At 43.6% G+C, this 25,753-nt stretch overlaps 2 protein-coding genes across 2 annotated transcripts; both read right to left on the minus strand.

Annotated features, from left to right (window-relative positions):
* Positions 1-427: 427 nt before the first annotated feature.
* Positions 428-2,588, minus strand: LOC127420843 (keratin, type I cytoskeletal 13-like). Its single transcript, XM_051663405.1, has 7 exons — positions 2,103-2,588; positions 1,836-1,918; positions 1,568-1,724; positions 1,311-1,472; positions 1,087-1,212; positions 780-1,000; positions 428-628 (listed from the first exon to the last, which is right to left on the minus strand). Exons 1-7 carry the CDS (start codon positions 2,517-2,519, stop codon positions 499-501), a joined length of 1,296 nt encoding a protein of 431 aa, XP_051519365.1. The 5' UTR covers positions 2,520-2,588; the 3' UTR covers positions 428-498.
* Positions 2,589-18,864: 16,276 nt separating this feature from the next.
* Positions 18,865-21,070, minus strand: LOC127420841 (keratin, type I cytoskeletal 13-like). The gene is made up of 7 exons (XM_051663402.1): positions 20,524-21,070; positions 20,224-20,306; positions 19,970-20,126; positions 19,704-19,865; positions 19,480-19,605; positions 19,177-19,397; positions 18,865-19,066 (listed from the first exon to the last, which is right to left on the minus strand). The coding sequence occupies exons 1-7, from the start codon at positions 21,067-21,069 to the stop codon at positions 18,952-18,954; spliced, it is 1,410 nt and encodes a 469-aa protein (XP_051519362.1). The 5' UTR covers position 21,070; the 3' UTR covers positions 18,865-18,951.
* Between the last annotated feature and the right edge of the window lie 4,683 nt (positions 21,071-25,753).

Here is a 25,753-nt window from a genome sequence, read left to right on the forward strand (position 1 = left end):
AAAAACCATAAACCAAAAAGCATTAAAAAAAAAAAAGAGTCTGAACTGGTTGAAAGGGTATGTTGATGTGGCTGCTTTAAAGTACTCAATCCTTTACTTACTTTTATAAAACTTTTTAATGACCACTACCCCAATAAGTAATCAGGTATCATTGAAAGAATGACAATAAGAATCAAAATAGCCTTGAATTGCTCGTGAGTTAGCTATTACCCTATTTTTTCTAATTCTGATTTTAATACCATGAATAATATTAACCGTTTTTTTTTAGTATGGTAGCTTATTATAATTTTTTTTATTTATTTAAAAAACAAACATATTTCCACACCAGGCAAAATTTGTTTGGTCATAATGCAAGGTGCAATTTATGACAAAAAAAAAAAAAAAAAAATACAAAAACCTCATAAAATAACAAGACTTAAACACAAAGTTACATATTTAGAGCACTTTATTGGCTTTTTGTCACTCTAAGTTAGATGTTTCATCGAAAAAATATTTCTCTCATTTCTGCACTGACACGCTTGTCTGGCTCGTAGCTTGGGAAGATGAGCTGACCACTTTGCCATCCACCACTTCCTCCACAATGGTTACCACTTTGCGTGTAGTAGAGGTTTTGCTTGTGGTTGAGGCACTGAAGAGGTAGAGAACAAAAACATAAAGTTAGAGAAATGCCAGACAGGGATCACTATCTGACCGTAATTTTGTTTTATTTTAGTGAACTGTACCTGCTCACTGACAACTAGGACATTAACATTGTTAGGGGTTATAAAGGTAAGTCTCACCTAACAGCCTCCCCGTCCAGCAGTCTTCTGTATTCTGCAATCTCCATCTCCAGTCTGGTCTTAATGTCCAGAAGCATCTGGTACTCATGGCCCTGACGTTCCAGGTCGGCACGAAGCTGCACCAGCTGCTCTTCCAGACTGGTCACCTGCATCTGGTAGCCGGCCAAAATGGCAGAATAGCGGGCCTTTGTTTCTGCCAAGGTGCTTTCCAAAGATGCTTTCTGTTGGGACAAAGTTATTATTCTATGCATTGTGTGAGGTGCCAACAAAATATAAATTAAAAAGATTAATCTATCCATGAACTTACCATACTGAGTTGTGATTGTAGCTCGATTTCAAGACTCTGGAGTGTGCGTTTAACCTCTGTGATTTCCGATCTGGATGTTTGGAGTGTTTCTGTACTCACAGCGACTTCTATGTTAAGGGTTTCGGTCTATGAGAGACCATCCATAGCCAAGCAGTTAGACAAATTATTTGTTAGTGTTGGCTTCAACATTGATAAAGAAAAACTGCCAAAGAACAGGATTATACCTTGGCCTGGAACCAAGCCTCGAGTTCTTTGCGGTTCTTAGCAGCAATGGCCTCATAATGCGCACGGATTTCAGCCATGATTTTGGAAAGGTCTTCCTGTGGTGCTGCGTCTACCTCTACGTTGACCTGTCCGCTCATCTGGCTTCGAGCTACCAAGAGTTCCTAAAGATGCAATAATAAACCACTGAGTATTTGCCTGACCCAAATAACAACGGTGACTAATTTGAAGAGTTTGGTTTAGCACCACCACAGCATACCTCTTCATGGTTCTTCTTGAGGAAGATCAGCTCTTCTCTTAGCCCCTCAATCTGCATCTCCAGATCAGATCTGGCCATTGTCAGCTCATCAAGCACTTTCCTCAGGCCAAGAATGTCAGCTTCTACAGACTGTCTCATGCTCAGCTCATTCTCATATCTGCACAGAAATTAAAATACTATAAATGCTCTGGACATTTTGGAGATTTTAGAAGTGTATCTTCTTTTCCTTTATACTACTAGTCTCCAAGTAGTTCATGCATGAACTTACTTGACCCTGAAGTCATCTGCAGCCAGCTTGGAGTTGTCAATGTTCAGGTAGATCCCTCCGTTTACACCAATGGCATGCTGAATCTTTAAGGGCACAGAACGCATAAACAAAAGAAGACAAATTTAGATATCTTTTGCAGTTACTTGAGTACTTGAGACATACCGTATTCTTTACATGCTTTGAATGTAATATTTGAATATACTAAGTGAGTAAAATTATAAGATAATAGTTACTTAGTACTATTTTCTCATTGATAATTCCATGTACCTTGGCCTGGAGATCACTAATAGTAGCATAGAAGCCACTGTAGTCACGAGCAGATGGAGTAGCCTTGCTCTCCAGGAACTGGCGGATCTTCAGCTCGAGGTCAGCATTAGCCTTCTCAAGGGAGCGCACCTTCTCCAAGTAGGAGGCCAGACGGTCATTGAGATTTTGCATGGTGGCTTTCTCATTTGCAGAGACATCAACAGCATCAGACAAGTTGAAACCAGCACCACCTCTGAAGCCAGCACCACCTCCAAATCCTGCTCCACCACCAGCTGCAAAGGAACGAGAAGCAGAGGCACTGGAGATACGGACCCCAGATCCTCCAGAACCCCCATACATGCTACTGGCACGCATGGTAGAGTGGCGAGAGGACCCTGCTGAGGACATGTAGGTGCGGGTGGAAGAAGAAGACATCATTTTGTAGGAGGCTTGCTGTCGTTCTCAGCTCTGGCTGGAGAATGAGTGAGCAGATGAGTGAAGAGAAGATGATCCTTGCTCCTTTTATGTTGACAAATGGGGGAGGGAACATAAAGATTGCCTTAGGAAGTGAAGTGAGAAAACATTGCCCGATTCCCTAAGGCAGATTTGAAAGGTATTTTATCGTTTAGAGTTTCAAGAATTCACCAGAACAAACAAATCGCTAGTAGGTAATGCGGTTTTGAGCTGTCATTCCTTGTCATTCTTCACACTATGCTTGCCCTGCAAGTTTAATAGAGTTTAGTTTAGTATCTATAAAATATATTTTAATTTGTCGTTTTGTAGGCACAAATATCAGTGCTCAAATGTACTGTATAAACATATATAATTGTTAGTTATATAAAGATTGTCCCAAGACATCAACATGGAATCATAGGATATCTATGGTATATATATATATATATATATATATATATATATATATATATATATATATATATATATATACAGTATTTTTAATGTAGTTTATTGGGAAATTTTTGAACAAACAAAATATTGCAGTGGAAATCCTAAGATTCACCATTCAGAAGTTAGCTGAATAGTTGTTAGTTGATAATTAAATAAGATGTAAAGTATTCTACAATATTAGATATTATTTATTTATAATGGGTGGATGTAAATCCTCAAAGTGTTTTATGTTAAATATGTTCATGCTTGTGGCTTATAGTACAAAAGCAAACATTTCAAAGTTGCAACTGCACATAAAAAGCAAGTCACAAAATTAAAATGTTCTATGTGCCTCTTAAAATACAACAGTTCCATCCCTTCACAACATCCCAAACCCTTCTCAGGCAAGCCAGACCTGTTTTATTCATTGATTATACCATTAGAGTTCTGTTCTTGTATAAAACTACTTCTCTCAACATAAATATAACAGCTTTTAAAGTGGATTGAGAGAGTAAAAAAAAAACTGTTCACCCCTCACACCTTACCCATCAGGCAAATAACTCCAAGTGACAATAAAGAGACAAATTCAGAGAGTTGGTCATCAGGTTTCAAGTGAACAGGCAGGTAACATAACTTCTGGGGGGGGGGGGTTAAAATTGTATGTCAAAATTCAAAGAGCAGTGAGCATTTAGAAGTCCTTCTCAAACTCCTCTCCCACTTTTGTCTGTTCACACCACTAGAACGTTTCTTCATGAGAGAAGCGTTTTGAGCTTGAAATCAACAAAACACACAAGTATTTAAACAATATATTTCACGGTATTTTTTATTTCCCTCACAAAAGGAATGATATTAGGTCCAGCCTCCCCGAGGCACAAAGGCCAAATAGCCTCCACCTTAACTCAAAAAAAAAAAAAAATATCATGCAATGTTTGGCAGAAATTGCATAAAATATGTGCAGTGAGTGTTTGTGAAACCTACAAACACTTGTATTTCATCACACATGTTAAGGACATATTTAATAACAGCATGTGTCATATTTGGTTTGGCTGGTTAGCATGGTCCAGTTAGGACCTGCTGGTAAATGCCGTTAACTGCACCATATGGTTCCAAAAGGCCTCTTTTTCCATTGACGACCATTCAGACGTAGCCGTGTATTCTGCTGAAATACTAATGTTTTTCAAGCAAAATAGGTATGTATAAAGCAAATATTTTATGATAGTACTGAAGATGTTTTACCAGAAAGGACAATATGGAACGAAATATAAGAAATGGAACAAATTGTGTTTTTCTGCTTATTTTCTTTTTTTAAGAGATTAAACATGGAATGACATGTTCTTTTATCCATTATTTAATGTGTAGCTACTTTTATTCCACATTTTTGCATTAAAGAATCTGTCATTTGACTGTAGTAAGAATGCAGTTTCAAGGTCTTGTGCTGTCACATTTGTCTTTTAGGCTTTTGTTAAAATAATTTTCTTAACACAAAATTAGTTCCTGAACTTATGTAACACTGGTAAAGAGTAGGCCTTCTATAGCTGTGTCAGGGTTGTATGTGTTTTTGTTCATGTATTTTACTTTGATAAATTTGTTCCATGCCATGTTTGTTCTTGTTTCCTTGTCATGTGATCTTGTCATGTGTTTCCCATGTTCTTCTGTCTTGTCCCCATTGGTTCACTGTTTCATTGTGTTGTTAGCAGTCTCGTTATCTTGTTTAGAGTCCTAAGTGTTCATTGGTTTTCATTGTCATGTGTTCTCCCTAGTCCAAGTATTTAACCCCCATGTTTGCCATTGTCCATTGTTGAGGATTGTTAATGTACGTTGTTTGGAATTCAAGTCCATGTTTATGTTTTGTTTTATAGTCGAGTCGAGTCGTGTTTATGTTTTTTTTCACATTTGTAAGCACTGTAAATAAACTGCACTTGGGATCATCACACTTCATCATCGTCTCTTTGTCTACCTGATGTCAGCCACGTTACAGAATACCTGACCGACCAAAATTAACCCAGCAATCCAGCTTCTTTGTTTACGCCAGGGGAATCATCCCCTGGAGGATTATGTCACAGAGTTATACGTCATGGCAGCCAAGCTAGCGCCAGCTTTTGCCCCGGATCCTGAGCCTGCTCCATGCCATGTCACAGCCACACCTGAGACTGTTCCATACCATGTCACAGCCACGACTCAGTCTACTCCATGCAATGTCTTAGGCTCGCCTCTGGTCAACGAGCCAACGCCCAAGTCTACCACGGTCAACGAGCCAACGCCCACGTCTGCCACTTCCAACGAACTAGCGTTGCAAGCCTCATCTGTTCCAGAGCCATCTCTCACTGGGCTATTTGAGTTGGAATTGGTTCCCACCCTTGTGCCCACCCTGAGTTCTCCTGATCAGCCGGTTTCCCCCAAGCCACCGGCTCGATCATCGCCCTCTGAGATATCCCAGACACTGAGAAATTTTGAACCTCTGACTCCACCTAGTCCTCCGAGCCCTGGACTCTGCCTTGGCCTGTCGATCCCTCAACATCACCTCTGCTCTATGTTCCCTCGGCTCCACCGCGGTCCTTCAGCCTGTTGGTTTTACCAGGTTCCCTCATTCCTCCAGCTCCTCCTTGGTCTGTCGGTCACCTGGCTCCGCCTTGGCTCTCCGTTCCTCTGGCTATGCCTTGTCTCTCCGATCCTTCAGCTCCACCGGGGACCTCCTTCCCTACGGCTCCGCCTTGGTCCTCAGCCCCACCGGCTCCACCTCAGTCTTCTGATCCCCCAGGTCTGCCTTGCTCCTCCGGCGCCACCTTGGTCCTCCCTGCCTCCTGCTCCACCCTGGCCCTTCGAGTCTTCGGCTACTCTCCGGGTATCCGGTTCTCCATGGTTTTCGCCCCTCGAGCCTCTCACGGCTCCACCTTACATGGCTCCACCCCTTGAGCATCCCCACGGGCTCCCCCTGGTCTCATGCTCCATGCCATTTTTCACTGGACCAGGCTCCACGCCCTGTCTCACCAGGCACACCCACACCTTGTGTCACCATGTTTCCATGTCCTGCTACGTAACCACGTCAAGTGCCCCCCAGCTCCCTCTTGAACTTTGTGTTTTTGTTTTGGGGTGTTGGGAGCCGCCCCTGGGGGGGGGGATATTTCAGGGTTGTATGTGTTTTTGTTCATGTCTTTTACTTTGATAAATTTGTTCCATGCCATGTTTGTTCCTGTTTCCTTGTCATGTGATCTTGTCATGTGTTTCCCATCTTCTTGTGTCTTGTCCTCATTGGTTCATTGTTTCATTGGGTTGTTAGTCACATTATCTTGTTTAGAGTCCTAAGTGTTCATTGGTTTTCATTGTCATGTGTTCTCCCTTGTCCAAGTATTTAACACTCATGTTTGCCATTGTCGAGTATTGTTAATGTACGTTGTTTGGAAGTCAAGTCCATGTTTATGTTTTGTTTTATAGTCGAGTTGTGTTTATGTTTTTTTTCACATTTGTAAGCACTGTAAATAAACTGCACTTGGGATCATCACACTTCATCATCGTCTCTTTGTCTACCTGTTGCCAGCCATGTTACAAGCTGATATCATGGAATAGTAAGTTACACACCTCTAGTTTTAACCTTTGTTCTGGCAATAAAATTTTTACCGGGCATAACAAAATGTTATGGCAGTAAAATATGTGCAGCGAGTGTTTGTGAAACCTACAAACATGTATATATTCATCACACATGTTAAAGACATATTTAATACCAGCACATGTCATATTTGGTTTGGCTGGTTAGCATGGTCCAGTTAGGACCTGCTGGTAAATGCCGTAACTGCACCATATGGTTCCAAAAGGCCTCTTTTTCCATTGACGACCATTCAGACATAGCTGTGTATTCTGCTGAAATATTAATGTTTTCCAAGCAAAATAGGTATGTATAAAGCAAATATTTTATGATAGTATTGAAGGTGTTTTACCAGAATGGACAATATGAAATGAAAAATAAGAAATGGAACAAATTGTGTTTTTCTGCTTTTTTAAGAGATTAAACATGGAATGACATGTTCTTTTATCCATTATTTAATGTGTAGCTACACATTTGTGCATTAAAGAATCTGTCATTTGACTGTAAGAATACAGTTTCAAGGTCTTGTGCTGTCACATTTGTCTTTTAGGCTTTTGTTAAAATAATTTTCTTAACACAAAATTAGTTCCTGAACTTGTGTAACACTGGTAAAGAGTAGGCCTGCTATAGCTGTTATCATGGAATAGTAAGTTACACACCTCTAGTTTTAACCTTTGTTCTGGCAATAAACATTTTACCTGGCATAACATACTAAAGGTGATGATTCATTGACCAACCTCAGGTAAATTGGAATCTTCTTATCAACAAATCTAAAGCTATTTGCATAGTCTATGTTACAGCTCTGGCTCTGGATTTCCTGTGTGCCACCTTGATATTTTCTCTGTCCCCATCTGGCCAGCCTGTTAAAAATTTGTTAAAATTTTGAGGTGCCACTAAATATAATACATGTACTGTATTCAGTAATAAATAATAAATGATCATACAGTTAATTTATACATTATAGATAGACACAGAGAGAAGGTATATTGCTCAGTTATTATAATCTATTATTTAATTATTAGAATCTATTATTTTTAAAGAACATACTGTTTGCAAAAGTTTGGGTTAATGCGAAATTGCAGAACTGGTTTAATGGTTAGGCTTTAATCTGATTGTTGCAGGAGTCACAGCTCTGGTTTCCTTATTAAAGGAATAGTTCAAACAAAATTGAAAATTCCCTCATTATTTACTTACCCTGATGCCATCCCAGATGTGTATGACTGTTTTTCTTCAACAGAAGTCACATTTAGGCAGCATAAAATAATCCTTGCAACTCCAGTCAATCAATGAATGGCTTCTGAAGCGAATCGACAGGTTTATGTAAGAAACATGTCAATAATTAAAACTTTATTAACTTTAAAAAATTACTTTCTGCCAGCAGTCATAAGCACAAATGAGAAGTCGGAATCGCGCACTTTGTATACAAAGAGTAATGAATATCACACGATAGTTAGTTCATTTCAAACTGAAATTCAACACTGGACGGAAGCAATGATATAAGGTTAAAAACATTTTAATTATCACCATGTTTCTTATATAAACCTGTCAATTCTCTTCAGAAGCCATTCATTGCTCGCATGGGTCGCATGGATTACTTTTATGCAGCCTAAATGTGACTTTTGAACCGTCAAAGTGATGGCACCCATTTAATTGCATTCTATGTATCTACAGAGCTCAGAATCTTCTTCTAAAAATCGTAATTTGTTTTCTGCTGAAGAAAGTCATACACATCTGGGATAGCATCAGGGTAAGTGAATAATGAGGGAATTTTCATTTATGGGTGAACTATTCTTTTAAGTGGTGTTGTTTCAGACAACTGTACTCATTACCATCACCTGTGCCTCTGCTAATTAGGTTGATTGCACAGGCAATATAAGTACCCAAAAAAAGTTGTTGGTGTGTATTGCTGGTGTGTGTGGTATTCCTTGGTCACTCACTGACTGGGGCTGTTGTGTTATTTGTTTCTTTTCCCTCATAGTGAACAGTGCTGGAAGTACAGCTGGTGTTTAAGAACAGTACTTGTTTCGCTCACTTTTGTGCCTCCCTGATGGCCAGCCTTAATGTATTGTTAAAATTTGTTTTAAAAATAGTATTTTATTAATTGTATTTTAATTACCTACTGTAATGACTAGTTCCCTATCTGTCACTCACTCGACGTTGTGTCGATGTAGTGACACTAGGGGTCACTCTTGGGAGCCCGAGATACCTCTGGTCTTTGATAAAAGGCCAATGAAAATTGTTGAGTTGTATTTGCATACCACTCCCCCAGACATACGGGTATAAAAGGAGCTGGAATGCAACCACTCATTCAGATTTTCTCTGCTCTCTGAGCTGAATTCCCACGACTGTTCATTAACCTCTGCTGGATCTGACGGCGCATTTCAGCGGCTTCTCCCCCCTCTGCACTGGTGCACTGCAGAGAATGCCCCTGGGCACTTTGGCAGAAATAAAAGAGTATATTTCTCTAAAAGAGTATATTTCTCTAAAAGAGTGGCACACACGGAACGTCTTTTTAAAGACGCGTCTTTTTAAAGATACCTTTCCGTTTGTGTGTTATTCTTGGTTGCGCTCGTTATCTCTCACTTTCTGATGGTCACGATCACTGTCTTTTGTGTCTGGGCACTGCTCATGTGGAGACAGCATTCGTGGATGGGTCAAATACTCATTGCGAGAACATGTCCATGGCAATGATGCAGTCGCGGCTTACCTTCGTAAGAAAGCAAGCCACCCCAGAGGCTCCCCGCCTTGGTCCATCTACCCACAGGTATGAGGCCAGCGTGGCTAGCACTGGGGGCGATTTGGGGACCCCAATGGGACCACCTCCGCCGGGTATCCCCCACGGACCTCCCATTCCCCAGCACGCTCGTCTGCCCCTATCAGGCTTCCAGATGAGTCTGCCGGCTCGTCTCATGGCGAGTTCGAACTCTTATTAAGAGCCCGCGAAGGTGATGAGCTCTCGAGCGCAGCATCGGAGAGCAGGCTCGTGGAAGCCTCAGCTGGGCTCCTCCCGTCAGGTGCGGTCGCCCAGTCACAGGCTGACGCAGAGATGATGACATGCTTTCCCGGGCAGCCGCGAGTGTTGGGCTAGAGTGGAACCCTCCGCTCTACCCTGAACCCTCGCGGCTTGATGATTAGTTCCTGGGCTCGCAGTACCGCTCAAAGCCACACCCCGCCCCCGTTCCTTTCTTCCCGGAAGTGCATGAAGAGTTGACAATGTCGTGGGAGGCACTTTTTACTGCCTGGTCCCAATCTTTCAGCTTCCCCGCCCTCACTACCCTCGATGGTGGCACAGGAGAGGTGGGAAAGATGGCTGTCCCCTTCCACCTTGAAGGTATATGTAACCGCTATAGCGGCACACCACGACACAGTGGACGGTAATTCCTTAGGGAAGCACGACCTGATCATCAGGTTCCTGAGAGGCGCCAGGAGGCTGAATTCCTCCAGACTGAATCCCTCGTTCCCTCATAGGACCTCTCTGTAGTTCTTCAGGGTCTACAGAGAGCCCCCTTTGAGCCCTTGCAGTCAGCTGAGCTTAAGGCACTCTCCTTGAAGACTGCCCTTCTGACTGCACTCACTTCCATCAAGAGGGTAAGAGACCTGCAAGCGTTCTCTGTCAGCAAAACGTGCCTGGAGTTCGGTCCGGGCTACTCTCATGTGATCCTGAGACCCCGATCGGGCTATGTGCCCAAGCTTCCCACAATCCCTTTTAGGGACCAGGTGGTGAACCTGCAAGTGCTGCCCTAGGAGGAGGCAGATCCAGCCCTGACGGTGTCCGGCGTGCGCTTTACGCATCTATTTGGATCGCACACAGAGCTTTAGAGACTCTGAGCAGCTCTTTGTCTGCTTTGATGGACAGCAGAAAGGAAACGCTGTCTCCAAGCAGAGGATCGCCCACTGGCTCATTGACGCCATAATTATGGCTTATCACGCCCAGGACGTGCAGCCCCCATTAGGGCTACGAGCCCATTCTACCAGGGGTGTAGCGGCCTCATGGGCCTTGGCCAGGGGCACCTCTCTAACAGACATTTGCCTTTGCGAGGTTCTACAACCTCCGGGTGGAACCGGTTTCATCCCATGTAGTGGCACGCACAAGCAGGTAAGTCCGGGACAGCCGGCCAGGTGTATCGCTTGCGCATAGCGCCTTTCACCTCCCCTGAGCTGAAGACGTGCACCGTTAACTCCCAGTAGTGTTCACAAACTGTGTTCCCTGGTTGACTTCCTCCGAGCCCTGTGGCAGTCGAGTTTTCAGAGATACTCGCTGCCGGCCCAGTATACATGCTAAATAAAGCCCTGTACTGAGGTAAGTGCTCCGCATGTGGCGGTTCCCCGTAGGTAACCCCATGCGATGTATATCTTCCACTAATTAATTTCACTGTTGGCAAACTGCGTCTTCCTTGGGCAGAGGCCCCTCTGCCCCAGTCTCCATGCTTGTAGTAACTCCTCCCCCGTAGGGTAGGACCTACCATGGGACTTCTCCACATGGCATACTTTCAACATAGCTCGGCAAGACCATGTGACGTATTTCCACTTAAATACCCCCCCTCTCTCTGGGTGAGGTGTGGTCTCCGTGATGTCTTCTCCTTGGGAGGGACACCCCCCCGAACCAGGACGTTTTCTGTTTAAATTGTTACCCTGAAAAAAGTATGCATTTTAATGCGCAGAACATGGTCTTAATGTCACTGGGTGTAACATACCTGTGTGTCTGTTTTTTATAATAGCTTCTCCCTAACCTTATATTTTTAAGGTATAGTTCACCCAAAAATGTGAATTCTCATTACTCACCCTAATGCCATCCCTTGCAAAAATCAGGAGTTCACTGCAAATTTGCCACATTCACCACTGATTGTTTTCACATGCAAATGAGCCTTGCTGAAAACTTCTGGCAAATTGTCCATTGCTGCTAAAGGTTTGCAGGTTTTCCAATACTGGTAAAGAGCTGTAAACTTCTGGAAAACATCTGCGGAAAATCACTAGCATATGCATGTGAAAAATGAGTGGCAAAGATTTATTTTTCATATTGTAAGGGATCCCAGATGTGTATGCCTTTCTTCTGCAGAACACAAACTAGATTCATTATTATTTTCTGAATATCTCAGCTCGTATGTCCATACAATGCAAGTGACCAAAACTTTGAAGGTCCAAAAAAGCATTAAGGCTGCATAAAGTAATACATATGACTCCAGTGGTTTTAATATGTTGTTGTAAGCAATCCAATAAGTTTTGAGAACAGTCCAAAATATAACTCCTAATAAATCTTCACATCAGCATTCCCCATGTTGATCATGATTTCAAGCTCGATAATACTTCCTAGCACCATCTAGTGCTCATGCAAAGTCTTTGTTGCAAGTCAGTCCACTGTTTGGGATGCTCTCAGGAGGCTATTTCCAGTCATGCCAGTGCAGCTCCTTTATTCTTGAATGGAGGAACACCGAAATCTCAAAAACAGTCAAGATTACGATCAAAGAAAATATTTCAAATCAGCAGTAAAAACTGACAAGGCTGGTCTCATAAATTGTGCTTTTTTACCTCATATTATGCTAAAAAACATCTCGGTTACTGTCGTAACCTCCGTTCCCTGATGGAGGGAACGAGACGTTGTGTCGATGTAGTGACACTAGGGGTTGATCATGAGAGCCCGAGACACCTCAGATCTTTGAGAAAAGGCCAATGAGAATTGGCGACTAGAATTTGCACGCCACTCCCCCCGACATACGGGTATAAAAGGGAGGCTGGAATGCAGATTAATTCAGGTTTTTGCACTGAGGAGACAAGACAAGGTCCTGGCCATTACAGCAGTGTAGTTCAGCCTGTGGCAAGAGGGACACAACATCTCGTTCCTTCCATCAGGGAATGGAGGTTACGACAGTAACCGAGATGTTCCCCTTCTGTCACTCACTCGACATTGTGTCAATGTGGTGACACTAGGGGTCCCTATACGAAACACCACAATTGCTGAACTGTGTTATGTGAACTGCCGATGCAGGTGTAGGCAAGCTACTGTGAGCGTAAGAACAGATGCACTCAGACTGCACGTAGCCTCCCCAGATGCCCCAAAATGTCATGTAATTCCCAACAACCCTGAAGGGGGGAAGGAGACGTATCTAGTAATGGAGCAGGCCGTGCCAGCTGCGGCCTTTTCTCTCTAAGTTTATCTCTACACAGAAAAAATGATTTGGCTGGGGCCTTTAACTGCTCATAAAATGCGCCGGGGAAGGTGTTCTTTTCTGTTTCTATTCTTTCAGGAGAAAGACCCCACGGAGGCCACACCCTGCCCTGAAGGGGAGGGTAAAAAAGTGGTGAATACGTCATATGGGCCTAAGGCCGCACATGGAAGAGGTGTTGCGGTAGGTCCTGCCCTTCGTAGGGGAGGAGCTCTACAAACGCAGCGACCGGGGCAGAGAGGGCTTTGCCAAGGGAGACGCGGGTCTACTGAAAAAGGGAGACCGTACAGCGGAAGATACATCACAGGAGGTTACCGGGGTAACCAAGACCTGTGGAGCACTTACCCCAGTACAGGGCACATTAGCACACATACTGGGTCCGACTACAAATTCCTCCACTGAATTCGTGAGCCAAAGGGCTAGGAGGAAGGACATCCAGGGTTCACAGGTCGTGAACATGCATGGGAGAGAAGAGCGCATGGCTTCACCTCGTGGAGGGGAAAGGCGCTATACACAAGCGGTACACCCGGCCAGCTGTCCCGCGTAATGAAACTTACCTGTTCGTACCTGAAAGAACACAGGACGAAACCGGCTCAACCTGGAGATTGCAATATCTCGCGAAGGTATTGGGTGTTGACCAGCCCGGTGCTCTACAGATGTCTGCTAGAGAGGTGCCATTGGCCAGTGCCCACGAGGATGCCACACTCCTTGTGGAGTGTGCTCGAATCCACAAGGGGGCGGGCACGGACTGGGTCTGGTAGGCCAAAGCGATGGCATCCACGATCCAGTAGGCAAGCCTCTGTTTGGAGACAGCATTCCCTTTCCGCTGTCCGCTGAAGCAGACAAAGAGCTGCTCAGAGCATCTAAAGCTCTGCGTGCGATCCAAGTAGGTCCGCAAAGTACGCATCGGACACAGCAACGATAAGGCTGGGTCTGCCTCCTCTGGGGGCAGCACTTGCAGGCTCACCACCTAATCCTTAAAAGGGGTCGTGGGAACCTTGGGCACATAGCCCGGTTGGGGTCTCAGGATCACATGAGAGTCTTCCGGACCGAACTCTAGGCACTCTTACGCTGACAGAGAACACTTGCAGGTCCCCGACCCTCTTGATGGAAGTGAGTGCAGTCAGGAGGGCGGTCTTCCGATGAGATGGCCTTTAACTCAACTGACTCTAGGGGCTTGAACGGGGCTCTCCGTAGGCCTAAAAGGACCGCGGAGAGGTCCCATGAGGGAAAGAGGTGCGGCCAAGGAGGGTTCAACATCCTGGCACCTCTCAGGAACCTGATGATCAGGTCGTGCTTACTGAGAGACTTACCTTCAACAGTGTCGTGGTGTGAGAGTGGAGGGGGACAGCTGCCCGTTCAACTTCTCTTGCAGGAAGGAAAGCACTGACCCGACTGCATACCTCTGGGGGTCTTTGCTACGGGAAGAACACCACTTAGCGAAGATACACCACTTAAGGAATGCAGCTGCCTTGTAGAAGGAGCTCTGGCCTGAGTGATCGTGTTAACCACTGCAGGCAGTAGACCAGTTAGGTCTTCTGCAGCCCGTCCAGGGACCAGACATGGAGATGGAATCTCCACTCTCCCCTGAGTGTCACCTGCCATGACAGAGCATCTGCTGTGGCATTGAGGTTGCCAGGGATGTGAGTCACCGCTGACTTCAGAGGAGGAGGTGACGGGTGAGTTGCGACATGTGACGAGAGTGTAAACCACCTTGCAGGTTTATATAAGCCACTGTCGTCATGTTGTCCGTCCAGACCAACACGTACTTGCCCTGGATCAACGGAAATAGCCTCAGCAGGGCGAGCTGTACTGCCAGCAACTCGAGGCAGTTGATGTGCAAACGCAGGTGAGGTCCTATCCAGGAGCCAGCGGCTGCATGCCTGTTGCACACGGCGCCCCAGCCTGTCTTGGGGGCATCCGTTGTAACCACGACGCACCTGGACACTTGCTGTATGGAGACTCCAGCCCACAGGAACGCAAGGTCTGTCCAAGGGCTGAAAAGGTGGCAGCAGGTGGGCATGAGAGCCACGCGATGTGTGCCGCTGCGCCATGCCAGTGCTGTAGCGGTCTCATATGCATCAACCCGAGTGGCGTGACCGCCGCTGAGGATGCCATATGCCCCAGAAGCCTCTGAAAGTACTTCAGTGGGGCCGACATTTCCCACTCGGATAAGTTCAGGCAGTTCAGCACCGGCTGTGCACGCTCGCATGTGAGGTGCGCTATCATTGACACTGAGTCTAACTCCATGCTGAGAAAAGAGATGCTCTGAACCGGGGAGAGCTTTTTCTCTTCCCAGTTGACCCAAAGCTCTAAACGGCTGAGGTGCGTGAGCACCAGGTCCCTGTGTGCACACAGTAACTCTCGAGAGTGCTCTATAATCAGCCAGTCATCGAGGTAATTGAGTATGCAAAAGCCCACGCAGGATGGTGGCGCTCTCGTCCTTCACTGACGCGAAGAGAACGCTGAGGAACCAGGGCAGGTGCCTGGCGAATTGAATCACATAGCCGAGTCCGATGGTTCTGGCCAGCCAGCGCGACAGGTTGGAAAGCGATAGCCACGCATCCAAACTCCAGGAAAGGGGCACTAATGGAAGGATCGCATCCGACATTCCTGGGGGTGGGGCCTCGTGGCGGGGGGGAGCAGGGATTGCCGCGTCGGGGAGCGGTGCTCCGACATGAGGCAGCCGTACTGAGGGGACCCTCGAAGCACTTACCTTGCTCCACATGCCCGGCGTAAGGCGGGCCGGTGACTGAGGAGGAGGTACTCTCGGGTCGTCCTCGAGACTCGTCACCATCGGCTGGCCGGGGGTGTGGTTTGTGTGATGCAGCGGGGCACGTGAAGGTAGGGGGCCGCGTTCATGAGGTCCAGGCTGCAGGCGCTCAGTGTCTGGTAACCGTGGGGACGGCGACCGCGAGCACTGGCGGTGTGATCCGAGGAGAGAGGAAACTGATCTTTATTTGACAATGTGAGTAATGCAGCCCATACGGGGTGTGGCAAACAGAAAAGAAAAAGGGAACAAAAGATTTTCCTCCCGGCCCTCCACTGGGGGATGGAGTGGTCTGGCTACCAGCTCCGGAGTTCCCCCAGACATCTTGATCCTCGGGTGTCCCATCTCAGGGGTGCTTGGGAGCCCTCCTGGGGGTCTTTGCAGCCAGCTGAGAAGCGGGGGGTGTCCCTCTCCTGCGGCGGGCTCTACTCCGGGGCCGAGGGCTGGGCTCAGGCTGGGGCGGAGCCGGTTGAGTTTATGTCGCCGCAGGGGGACGGCCTCGGCAAACAGACGGGGTGTGTACTCTTGAGCAGTGTCGGGGCAAGATGTGTTGAATGACCTCCATCTGTTGCTTCACCGCCGAGAACTGCTGGGCGAAGTCCTCGATGGTGTCACCAAAGAGGCCGACCTGGGAGATGGCCGCATTAAGGAATCACGCCTTGTCTGCGTCCCTCATCTCGACAAGTTTCAGCCACAGGTGGCGATCCTGGACCACAAGCGTGTGCTGTGACATTATTTGCACGGAGTACGAGATCGATCGTCGAGTGCAACTATTGTAGCACAGCTCTTGTAGCACACCGGGATCAGAACTACCCTCGTGTAGCTCTTTCAAAGCCTTGGCCTGATGGACCTGTAAGAGGGCCATGGTGTGCAGGGCAGAGGCGGCCTGACTGGCAGTGCTGTAGACTTTAGTTGCCAGAGACGACGTTGTCCTACAGGCTCGGGAAGGGAGTGCCGGTGACTCTGCCAGGTGGTGGCGCTCAGTGGGCACAGGTGTGCCGCGATCGCCTTATCCTCCTGGGGTATCATGACTTAACCCTTGACTGCCCCACCCGTCGAGGGTAGTGAGAGCGGACGAACTGAAGGTTCAGGATCAGGCAGCGAAAGGTGCCCTCCACGATCACGTCAGCTCGTCGTGCACTTCTGGGAAGAAGGGGACTGGAGGGGGGCATGGCTGCGAACGGCGCGCCAAACCCAGAAACTAGTCGTCAAACCGCAAGTGCTTAGGGGCGGGTGGAGGTTCCACTCAAGCCCAACACTCGCAGCGGCCCGGGCAAGCATGGCGGTCAGCTCTGCGTCGGCCTCAGACCAGGCTGCCACACCCGAAGGCGTCAGCCCGGTCGAGTCCTTGGCGTCCGACATCACCAAGGTGCTCTCCGATGCAGCAATCGACATCTCATCTGGCTCACGAGCTCCGAAAGAGACATTAGGCTGGCACTGAGGCGAGCTGCCTCTCTCATTCCAGAACTGGACGGGCGCAAACGAGCGTACCGGGGAGTGGGGCGGTACGTGAATCACCTTCAGCATCAACCAGGGCGCCACGTACCCGTAGGTAGAAGGACCAGTGGAGGGGACAGATGAAGTGGCTTTCCCTCAAAAGAAGGAAAGCCGCGACTGCAACTTTGCCATGGTCATGTTCTCGCAATGAGAACATGAACCATCCACGAACGCTGAGAGCCATGCTTGCGAGGTGGATTGTGGGATTGACTGGTGCGGAGCACGATGTTCCCTAGTGTTGTGAGTGGCTTTGAGCTGATTTCTTCTGCACCAGTGGAAACGTACAGTAACTGTTCTTGAGGGTGGAATTAATGACCCATGTTTTTTTGTAGATGTAGTTAAAATAAACTTGATATTAACCCACCGCTGACATAATTCATTACTGTTACCACCTGTGCTTAATTTGGATTAAACTGGTTGTTGTGTTTTGTTTAACTTTTCCTGTTTCTGATTTTTTACTGTGTTTGAGCTGCAGATGGATCATGGTCATGTTACTAAAGTATTTTGAAGTTTGTTTTAATAATTGCCAGCAAAAAAACAATATGGTTTGTACAGATTTTTTTTAGAACGTATGCTACCGTCGCAAGGTTACTTGCATAAATGTTTTATTTAAACTGCCCTATTCTTGGTTTAGTAATAAAGTTTAAAGGACCCTTGTGCACAAATGCCAATTTTAGGAATTTATAGGAGTGTCAGTTTAGCATCTAATTTTTGAATCTAGTTCGTTCTGAGGTTTCTGCTTTTATGAATGCAAGTCTGCACTGTTATATCCATTCAGGATCAAATACATGTATCCAACCTTAACAATACAGACTAAAGTACATCTGCTTTTACACTATGTATTTTTCACACTGCTGTATGTACCTTCTATACAATTATATGGTTTTATTCATCTTATTTAAACATTACAATTCAATTTTACATGCTTACAGTCCATTGGTATAGCAAAACTAGCCTTATTTTCTCTGAACCTGAGGGGAAAATGGTGCCACTAAAACTAGAAAAGTGAATCCCCCAGTGCCTCCATTGTGAGACTCCCAGAGAATGAGCTACAGCACAGCCACCGTTACTGTCACTTATACATGTACAAGAATTATAACAGTATGTGGAATGAAGGATTTTCATAGTCTTTTTAGTTAAAAAAAATGATATTTGTTAACCTTGACGCTGCCATATTTTTCGGAAACATTTTTGAGCCCATCACCTGAGCCGTAAATGACATGTGACTGATTACTTTGGATCTGCGGGAAAATTATGTCCTGATAACACTGGCTGATGGCACCATTAGAATGCACAAATCCAAGCAAGGGTCTACAGTATAATACTTGGAGAAAGCAATTGTTTAGTATTCCCATTCATCTTAAAATCAGTTGCTTGGTTCTCAATGGAGAAGGATGCTTTTTGGCAGCAGAATGGTGTAGATACAGTATCTACAGTTCTTACAGGGGTTAACTGGACCATGCTATCCAGCCAAGCCTTGACCATTTGGTCCCAAGCCCTTCACCATTGACTATCGTGAACAAGGGCAAGGGGTCAAGAACAGGACTGTTAGCTGGCAACAAGAAACATTTAAAAGCTGACATTTTTGTCCAAACAGATGACTGATGGGATCCACAACCTTTTGGACATGCCACATTTAGCCTCCTGTTTTTTTATTATTTGGTCAGAAAAGAGTGACCGTATATATCATTTTACAGAAATGCAGGTTCAATAGAACATGTGATTTCACCAGTTGTCCCTAGACTTGAACTAGCAGTTATTATCATGGCAGTTAATTACTAATTATGATTATTTTGCGTGTAAAGCAAATAACTTTTCTAATAACTTGAAACAATTATGGATTCATGTTAAAACAACTGAAAGCAAAATAATGATTCAAACACATAAATGCACATTTAGACAAGTTTATTGCTTTTTGTCACTCCACACAATTTAGATGTTTTATCTCAAAAGTGCTGTTTCTTCTTGAATGGGATCTCACTTTTTCTGGCTCACAGCGTTGGAAGATGAGCTGACCACTTTGCCATTCACCACCTCCTCCACAATGGTTACCACTTTGCGTGTTGTTGATGATTTTGTGGTAGACTGAGTTCTGTTGAGGTAGAGGAAAAATTGTATTAAGTTAAGGAAGTTTCAGAATCATCTAATTTTCCTTATGTTGGTGTATTCTGAAAGCTGTGGAGAGATGCAGGGAATTCTCACCCAACAGCCTCTCCATCGAGCAGTCTTCTGTACTCTGCAATCTCCATTTCCAGTCTAGCCTTGATGTCCAGAAGCATCTTGTACTCATAGCCCTGACGCTCAAGATCTGCACGAAGCTTCACCAGCTGCTCTTCCATGCTGGTTACCTGTCTCTGGTAGTTGCCTAACAGGGAAGAATAGCGGTCCTTTGTGTCTGCTAATGTGCCTTCCAATGAGTTTTTCTGTGAGGGGAAAGTCATTGTTCTTTACACTGCATGATAAATCAAAACACACCTTTAAGGGTTGATATGTTGACCAGCTTACCATACTGATTTGTGACTGTAGCTCAATTTGAAGACCCTGTAGTGTGCGTTTAACCTCTTGGATTTCTGATCTGGATGTTTGGAGGACTTCTGTGCTGACGGTGACATCTTTGTTAAGGGCATCGGTCTATGAGAGGCAATCCATAGCAAAGCAATCAGACAAGTCCTTTGTTGGTTTAGACTACAACACTGATGATGAAAAATTGGCAAAGAACAGGATTTTACCTGGGCCTGGAACCAGGACTCGAGCTCTCTGCGGTTCTTGGCAGCCACGGCCTCATAATGCTCCCGGATTTCAGCCATGATCTTTGAGAGGTCTTGCTGTGGTGCTGCATCTACCTCTACGTTGACCTGTCCGCTCATCTGGCCACGTATTGCCAAGAGTTCCTAAGGAGACATGGATAAAACACTGAGCATTTGCCGGACCACATATCAAGAGGGACTATTGACTCAATTTGAGTGTAAAGTTTTGATGCCAGCCACCAAATGACCTCCTCGTGGTTCTTCTTGAGGAAGATCAGCTCTTCTCTTAGCCCCTCGATCTGCATCTCCAGATCAGATCTGGCCATTGTCAGCTCATCCAGCACTCTCCTCAGGCCAGCGATGTCTGCCTCTACTGACTGTCTCATGCTCAACTCATTTTCATATCTGCTCAGAAAAGACCATTAACCATTATAAATCATTTAGGTCCATTAGAGATTCTGAGAGTGGATGGTCTACTATTCTTAGTCGTGTGTGGACCTACTTGACTCTAAAGTCATCTGTGGCCAGCTTGGAATTATCAATGTTGAGGTAGATGCCTCCATTTGTACGAATGGCATCCTGGATCTTCAGGGTGGGAAAATAATTCAAGTAAAAGTAAAGCCAAATTTTAGATATTGCGTAATGACAAAATATCTCCTACATTCAGTGTAATCACATTCATCTACATATTTTTATCTTCATATTTAAAACGGTCAAACTTCTGAATGATTCAAACATTTAATTTGTACAACAATAGCTTGTATTGACATTTTATAATGTTCTTTGTCCTGATACCACATACTTTGTTCTGGAGTTTACTGATTGTAGCTTCATAGGCACTGTAGTCACGAGCAGTGGGGGCAGTTTTGCTCTCCAGGAACTGAAGGATTTTCAGCTCAAATTCAGCATTAGCTTTCTCAAGAGAGCGCACTTTCTCCAGGTAGGTGGCCAGGCGGTCATTGAGGTTTTGCATGGTGGCTTTCTCATTTGCAGAGATATCCACGGCACCACCTCCGAAGCCAGCACCACCTCCGAAGCCAGCACCACCTCCATAGCCAGCACCGCCTCCATAGCCAGTACCACTTCCAAACCCTGCTCCACCACCAGCAGAATAGGAACGAGAGGAAGAGGCACTAGAGATACGGACTCCTGATCCTCCAGCACCCGCATAAACGCTACCCCCATGCTTTCTTCCTCCAGACATGGAGGGACGAGAGGGTCCTCCACTCATGGACCTTCCTGAGGACATGTAGCTGTGGGTGGAGGAGGAAGACATAATTTTGGAGGAAGATTGCTGCTGTTTTCTAATCTGACTGGAGACTGTGTGAGAAGTGAAGAAAAGAAGCATAATGATCCTTTTATTGTATAATTGTGGGAGGAAACCATCAGTATGGGCGTTGTAGATTATCCAGAGGGGGAGAAATCATTGCATCACTCCCCAAAGAAAACACACAAGCACGAGATCACATATACACACACAAAGCACACAAATGAGATGGGTTTGAATTATATGTTTAAGAATAAGAAATGTGGTTTGGTTTGTTTTGATAAGAAGGCATTTTATTGTTGTAAGGTCACTACCAAACCCTGTAAAGTAACTGGACTATGCTTGGTTAAGTAATGTTGGCATCAAGCAATGCGAACCTTGTGCACAAATTCCACCTTTGTAAGCATTTGGCTGCTTTTATAGGAAATAATTTGTAGCATTTTACCATTGCAGGGTTGCTGACAAAATCTGAAAAGTATGCATATGTTTTCATTCGAACTGCTCTATTATTTGTTGAGTAATACTGCCATCAAGCAGTGGTAATTTGTGCATACTCCATTTTAGTGTTTGGCTCTTTTGTAGGAAACTAATTTTATCAAGAGCAACATTTTATAATCTAACTTTCGACTTTGCCTTTTCCATTCGTCTCAGTTCTTCGATGCTTCCCAAAGTTTCTGCGGATATGCTCATCTACTTTTACACTAGATGCAGTGTGTTTTTACACTGCTGTATGTGCCTCTGGACAAGGTTCTAGATGTACACAAACTAGAAAAGTGAGATAGTCTGCCCTCAGGGCCCCAATAATGAGTCATACCCAGAGAACAAGCTATAGCAAATCCACCGTTAAACTGTGGCTGTTATACACGTAGAATATACAATAAAATGTGTAAAAAAAGGATATATACATTTATTACTTTTCATGTATTTCTAAATTAGAAAAAAAAAATTATATCAGGTGATCATATAACAAACGTACATTTTATTTGCTAACTTTTCAAAAGGGTGGCACAACCTGTTGTCAAGCACATCTCTATGAACGAAGCTCTGCATTCCAAAATGTAGTTATTCATCTGAAGTGATAAAGTGTTTGTTTTCTGGATTAAATCATTCTGTTAAGTAACATTGTTTGCTTTTGGGTTAAGTCTTGGTTCATCCCAAAGCATAAAGATAAGTTGTAATGCTGTTGATATTTTTACAAGCTCAAAGTAAAAAAAAAAAAAAAAAAAAAAAGAACCCACCAGAACAAAAGAGGAAAACCTTTAATGTCTAAACATTAACTTTGATTACCTGATACGTGAACAGGAAGCCCCTCAATAATTAGCTTTTGCTCATATCAGGGTGTGGTTTATAGTGAAGAAATAATGATTGCACACAAAATGCACTGCAACAAGGAACAGATTGATCAAAACAAGTTGTGCTTCTTTAAATTTTAACCGGTTTCTTTGGCATGACTGTTTATGCATGAAGATCATTTAATGTCCTTAAAAATCACTAGAAATGGGATCTTTCCTAATACAATTTCTTTTTCAGAAGAGGTTTTGAAATGAAGGCAATAAGTCTTGAAGTGCATTGCATAAGTAGGGCATGGTTTTCCCCTCCCGAGCTTCTGTCCCACCCATTCTGGCTCAAATTACTCCAGCTAATACACTAGAAACCAAAGCTTGACGCTTCTCTCCAACAGTATTTATATTGTACATAGACCTGGTGACTGTAAACTAGCAAAGTGTTTATGATGCTATAAAGGTCAGATGGTATGCATTCAAAAGTGTGAGTATTTCTAATGTTTTAAATGTACATTTAGAGACCAGCATGTCAATGAGTATGGACTGGTATGAACTTAGTAAGGTGGACCATTCTCATTTAAGTTCAGCCATTAATGAAAAGGTTTTTACAAACACCTACAGACTTTCTTTCATCTGTGGGACATAATGGGTTCACTCACAGTGTATGGAAAAAGATGCAATGAAATAGAATGGTGACTGAGACTGTCGCTTTGTGCGCCACATAAAAGTCATATTACAGAATTTTCATCTTTGGGTTAACTATCCCTTTAAATCTACTAGCTGTCAAAAAGGACGGTCCTTATTCCGCTGTTTTATGTTAAATTAAAAGTAAGCATCTAAGTAAAAGGAAGTACATAAGAAAAAAATACAAATAAAATAAAATCCAACAAACCACAAATGATATATGGTTTAATTGTACCACAACTGACACACTTGTGTAACTCTTTTTACACAGCTCAAGTATGACAAATAGAGGAGTGCTATATATAACGCCTCCCTTTTCAAAGAGGAAAATAGCAGTTAGGTGCAAAACAATAATGTAGATATACATGAAAATTTCAGAGAACACATATTTACACAACAAAGCTGGATATGTGTAGCAGGGAAATAGGAGTTCTGTAGTTCTGTAGAGGTCTATAGAGGTAGTTGCTCTCTATTAAAAATTAAATACTTTAAAAAAGAATATACAGAAGAGACACCTGTTAGATCCTGTTTGTTCATTGTTGCCTTTTTGCATAAGAAGAGAAAGAAGATTCTATTATTGTAATATATTGCATTATGCAAGACATATTTGGATAATTTAGGCCTAGTTAATGCAATAAAAGTATTAAGTAGTTTAAATGAAAAAGACATAAAAATAGGTTTATGGATTTGCACTGAAAGTAACTTTCATGAACAGCTGTTGATCCAATCAAGCCATTATTATAAGTTATTCAGGAAGTATTTAGTGTTTTACTTTGCATTGTGTTTGGACTTTCATTACATTGCTTTTTGTGCATTTCCATACTCTGAATGTGACCCTTTATGAACCTGACCCAGATAGGCATTTAAGGAAAGAGGGTGTGTCAGATACATTCAAAGCACAAGTTAGGTAGCATCCTGAAACTAGAGAGGGGGCAAAATCTTTCATTCTCTCCCTCAGGGCTTGACAAGTATACACAAGTATGAGCCCAGGTACACTGTGCTAGCAGTGCCCTCCGCCCTCTATCAGTCAATCTCTCTTTTCAATCCTTTTCATGCGTTCTCAAGTGATCTTGCAACATTTTTGTTCTTAAGAAAATTGCAATGAAGCGATGAAAGAATTTAGCCGAAGCAGACATGTGGTTTATCACCTACTCTATATGCCTTTTAAATAGTGTTTTGTTGAGCAAGAAGTGATAGATGCAATCTATCAATGCAAAGCTCAAAAATAATTTCTGCATTTGCTGTTAGCATTTAATTTTTCCATTTATATTACATTTCAGTTCAGTTTACAATACGTGTACAGCGCTTTTCACAATATACTGTATATTGTTCCAAAAAACTTTTACAAAAAGTAGTGCCTTATAAACCCCCTGTCAACAAAGATGTGCACAGGAAATTTTAATGGCACATTTGGATAATCTGGATTATTTATCATAATACATAAAAAAAACAAAATAAATAATAAAAAAAAAATATTATACATGCCTTTTCAATGACCTAATATTAATTGAGAGACTGCATGGGATATTTATACTAGTAAAAATGTATTTGTCACACTGTAGGACAATATAAATGAACTGCAAATAAGCTAACAGGAGATCAAAAATGGCACAAAAAAAAAAAGAAAAAAAAACATTGGGAATTGTGACCAGTTACAGGCACTAAAACATTGATGCTGATAAAAAATCATGTCCATGTTGTTTGTCAGGTATCCATGTCAGTTTGTCTAAACTTACTAAAAAGTTTTAAGGTACTAAAAACAGATATTACAGTCTGGAAAGTGCAAACAAAGGCATGTATGGCCCTGCCACAATGTTTGCTTGGCCCCAACCAGTGTAGATCTTTCCTGTTCAGCTGATCTGTCCGACAATATAATCATGTTGTATTATGTGGTTTTCAATGGTTAATGGGAATCTTGACAGAAAAAGGTGATTGTCAAGTGGTTCATCAAACACGCATCAATACTTCTCTGTTATTCCTGCATGATTGTTCTCTTATAACAATCATGCATGCGAGATACCGTGAGCTTACCACCATTTGGGAGTGTTGCATTGATAAAAATCGCCCATCCAATAACAATAACCTTAAATCAGTCTTGTACAGACTAGCTACAATGGGGCAGTGGCAACAACACTTCACACTTCTGGAAGCTTTATATTTTCTCATCATGACATTTGAAAAGACATCGCTTGAATCATAAGCAAAACACTGAGCTGATTTATTTCATTTCTCATTTTAAAGATCTTCTCAACTGTAACTTATTACATAAGACTTCTTGGAACATTTTAAGAGGAGGTTTCAGTTTGCTTCTGCTTTATTGGACTATTCCAATCCCCACCCCACTACACCCATTGCGGCTCACATTACTTCAGCTTTTAGGCCAAATAGTTTGACACTCAGTGCATGTTTCCTTTGCAAGAGTATTTATATTTTACATAGACCTGGTTACTGTAATGAAGAAAAATAATTATGAAGGTTGTGTTCTTGTGGTGGTTTCAACTGCAGTTCGGATCTGAATCTCTCGGTTCAATACGATATTGAACAGAATATAAGGAGATTAACCAACAAACTCAGCAGTGCAGTTTGGGCTAAGGGGTATAAAGCTTGACAGTTTTCTCATTAAATCTATTCAGATATAGATTGATATTAAGGGGCAATTAGTGGTCAATCAACATGGGTTGAAAAGAAAAGAATGCCCAAAGAAAATGTCTGGGCTTTTGCATGTGTCAGTAGGTAACAGTAAAAATTAATTGGAAAAAAAGAAGACAATTTGAAACATTGCAACATAATTTGAAAAC

This window comes from Myxocyprinus asiaticus, chromosome 30 (genome assembly GCF_019703515.2).
Source record: "Myxocyprinus asiaticus isolate MX2 ecotype Aquarium Trade chromosome 30, UBuf_Myxa_2, whole genome shotgun sequence".
NCBI lineage: Eukaryota > Metazoa > Chordata > Actinopteri > Cypriniformes > Catostomidae > Myxocyprinus > Myxocyprinus asiaticus.

Coding starts and splice junctions, on each gene's coding strand:
- LOC127420843 (XM_051663405.1), bottom strand. CDS start 2,519: ATGATGTCTTCTTCTTCCACCCGCACCTACATGTCCTCAGCAGGGTCC. Junction 1,213..1,310: donor AGGCTTGGTTCCAGGCCAAG/GTATAATCCTGT, acceptor GGTCTCTCATAG/ACCGAAACCCTTAACATAGA. Junction 629..779: donor CTGGACGGGGAGGCTGTTAG/GTGAGACTTACC, acceptor CTACCTCTTCAG/TGCCTCAACCACAAGCAAAA.
- LOC127420841 (XM_051663402.1), bottom strand. CDS start 21,069: ATGCTTCTTTTCTTCACTTCTCACACAGTCTCCAGTCAGATTAGAAAA. Junction 19,866..19,969: donor TCAAGAAGAACCACGAGGAG/GTCATTTGGTGG, acceptor ATGTCTCCTTAG/GAACTCTTGGCAATACGTGG. Junction 19,067..19,176: donor CTCGATGGAGAGGCTGTTGG/GTGAGAATTCCC, acceptor CTACCTCAACAG/AACTCAGTCTACCACAAAAT.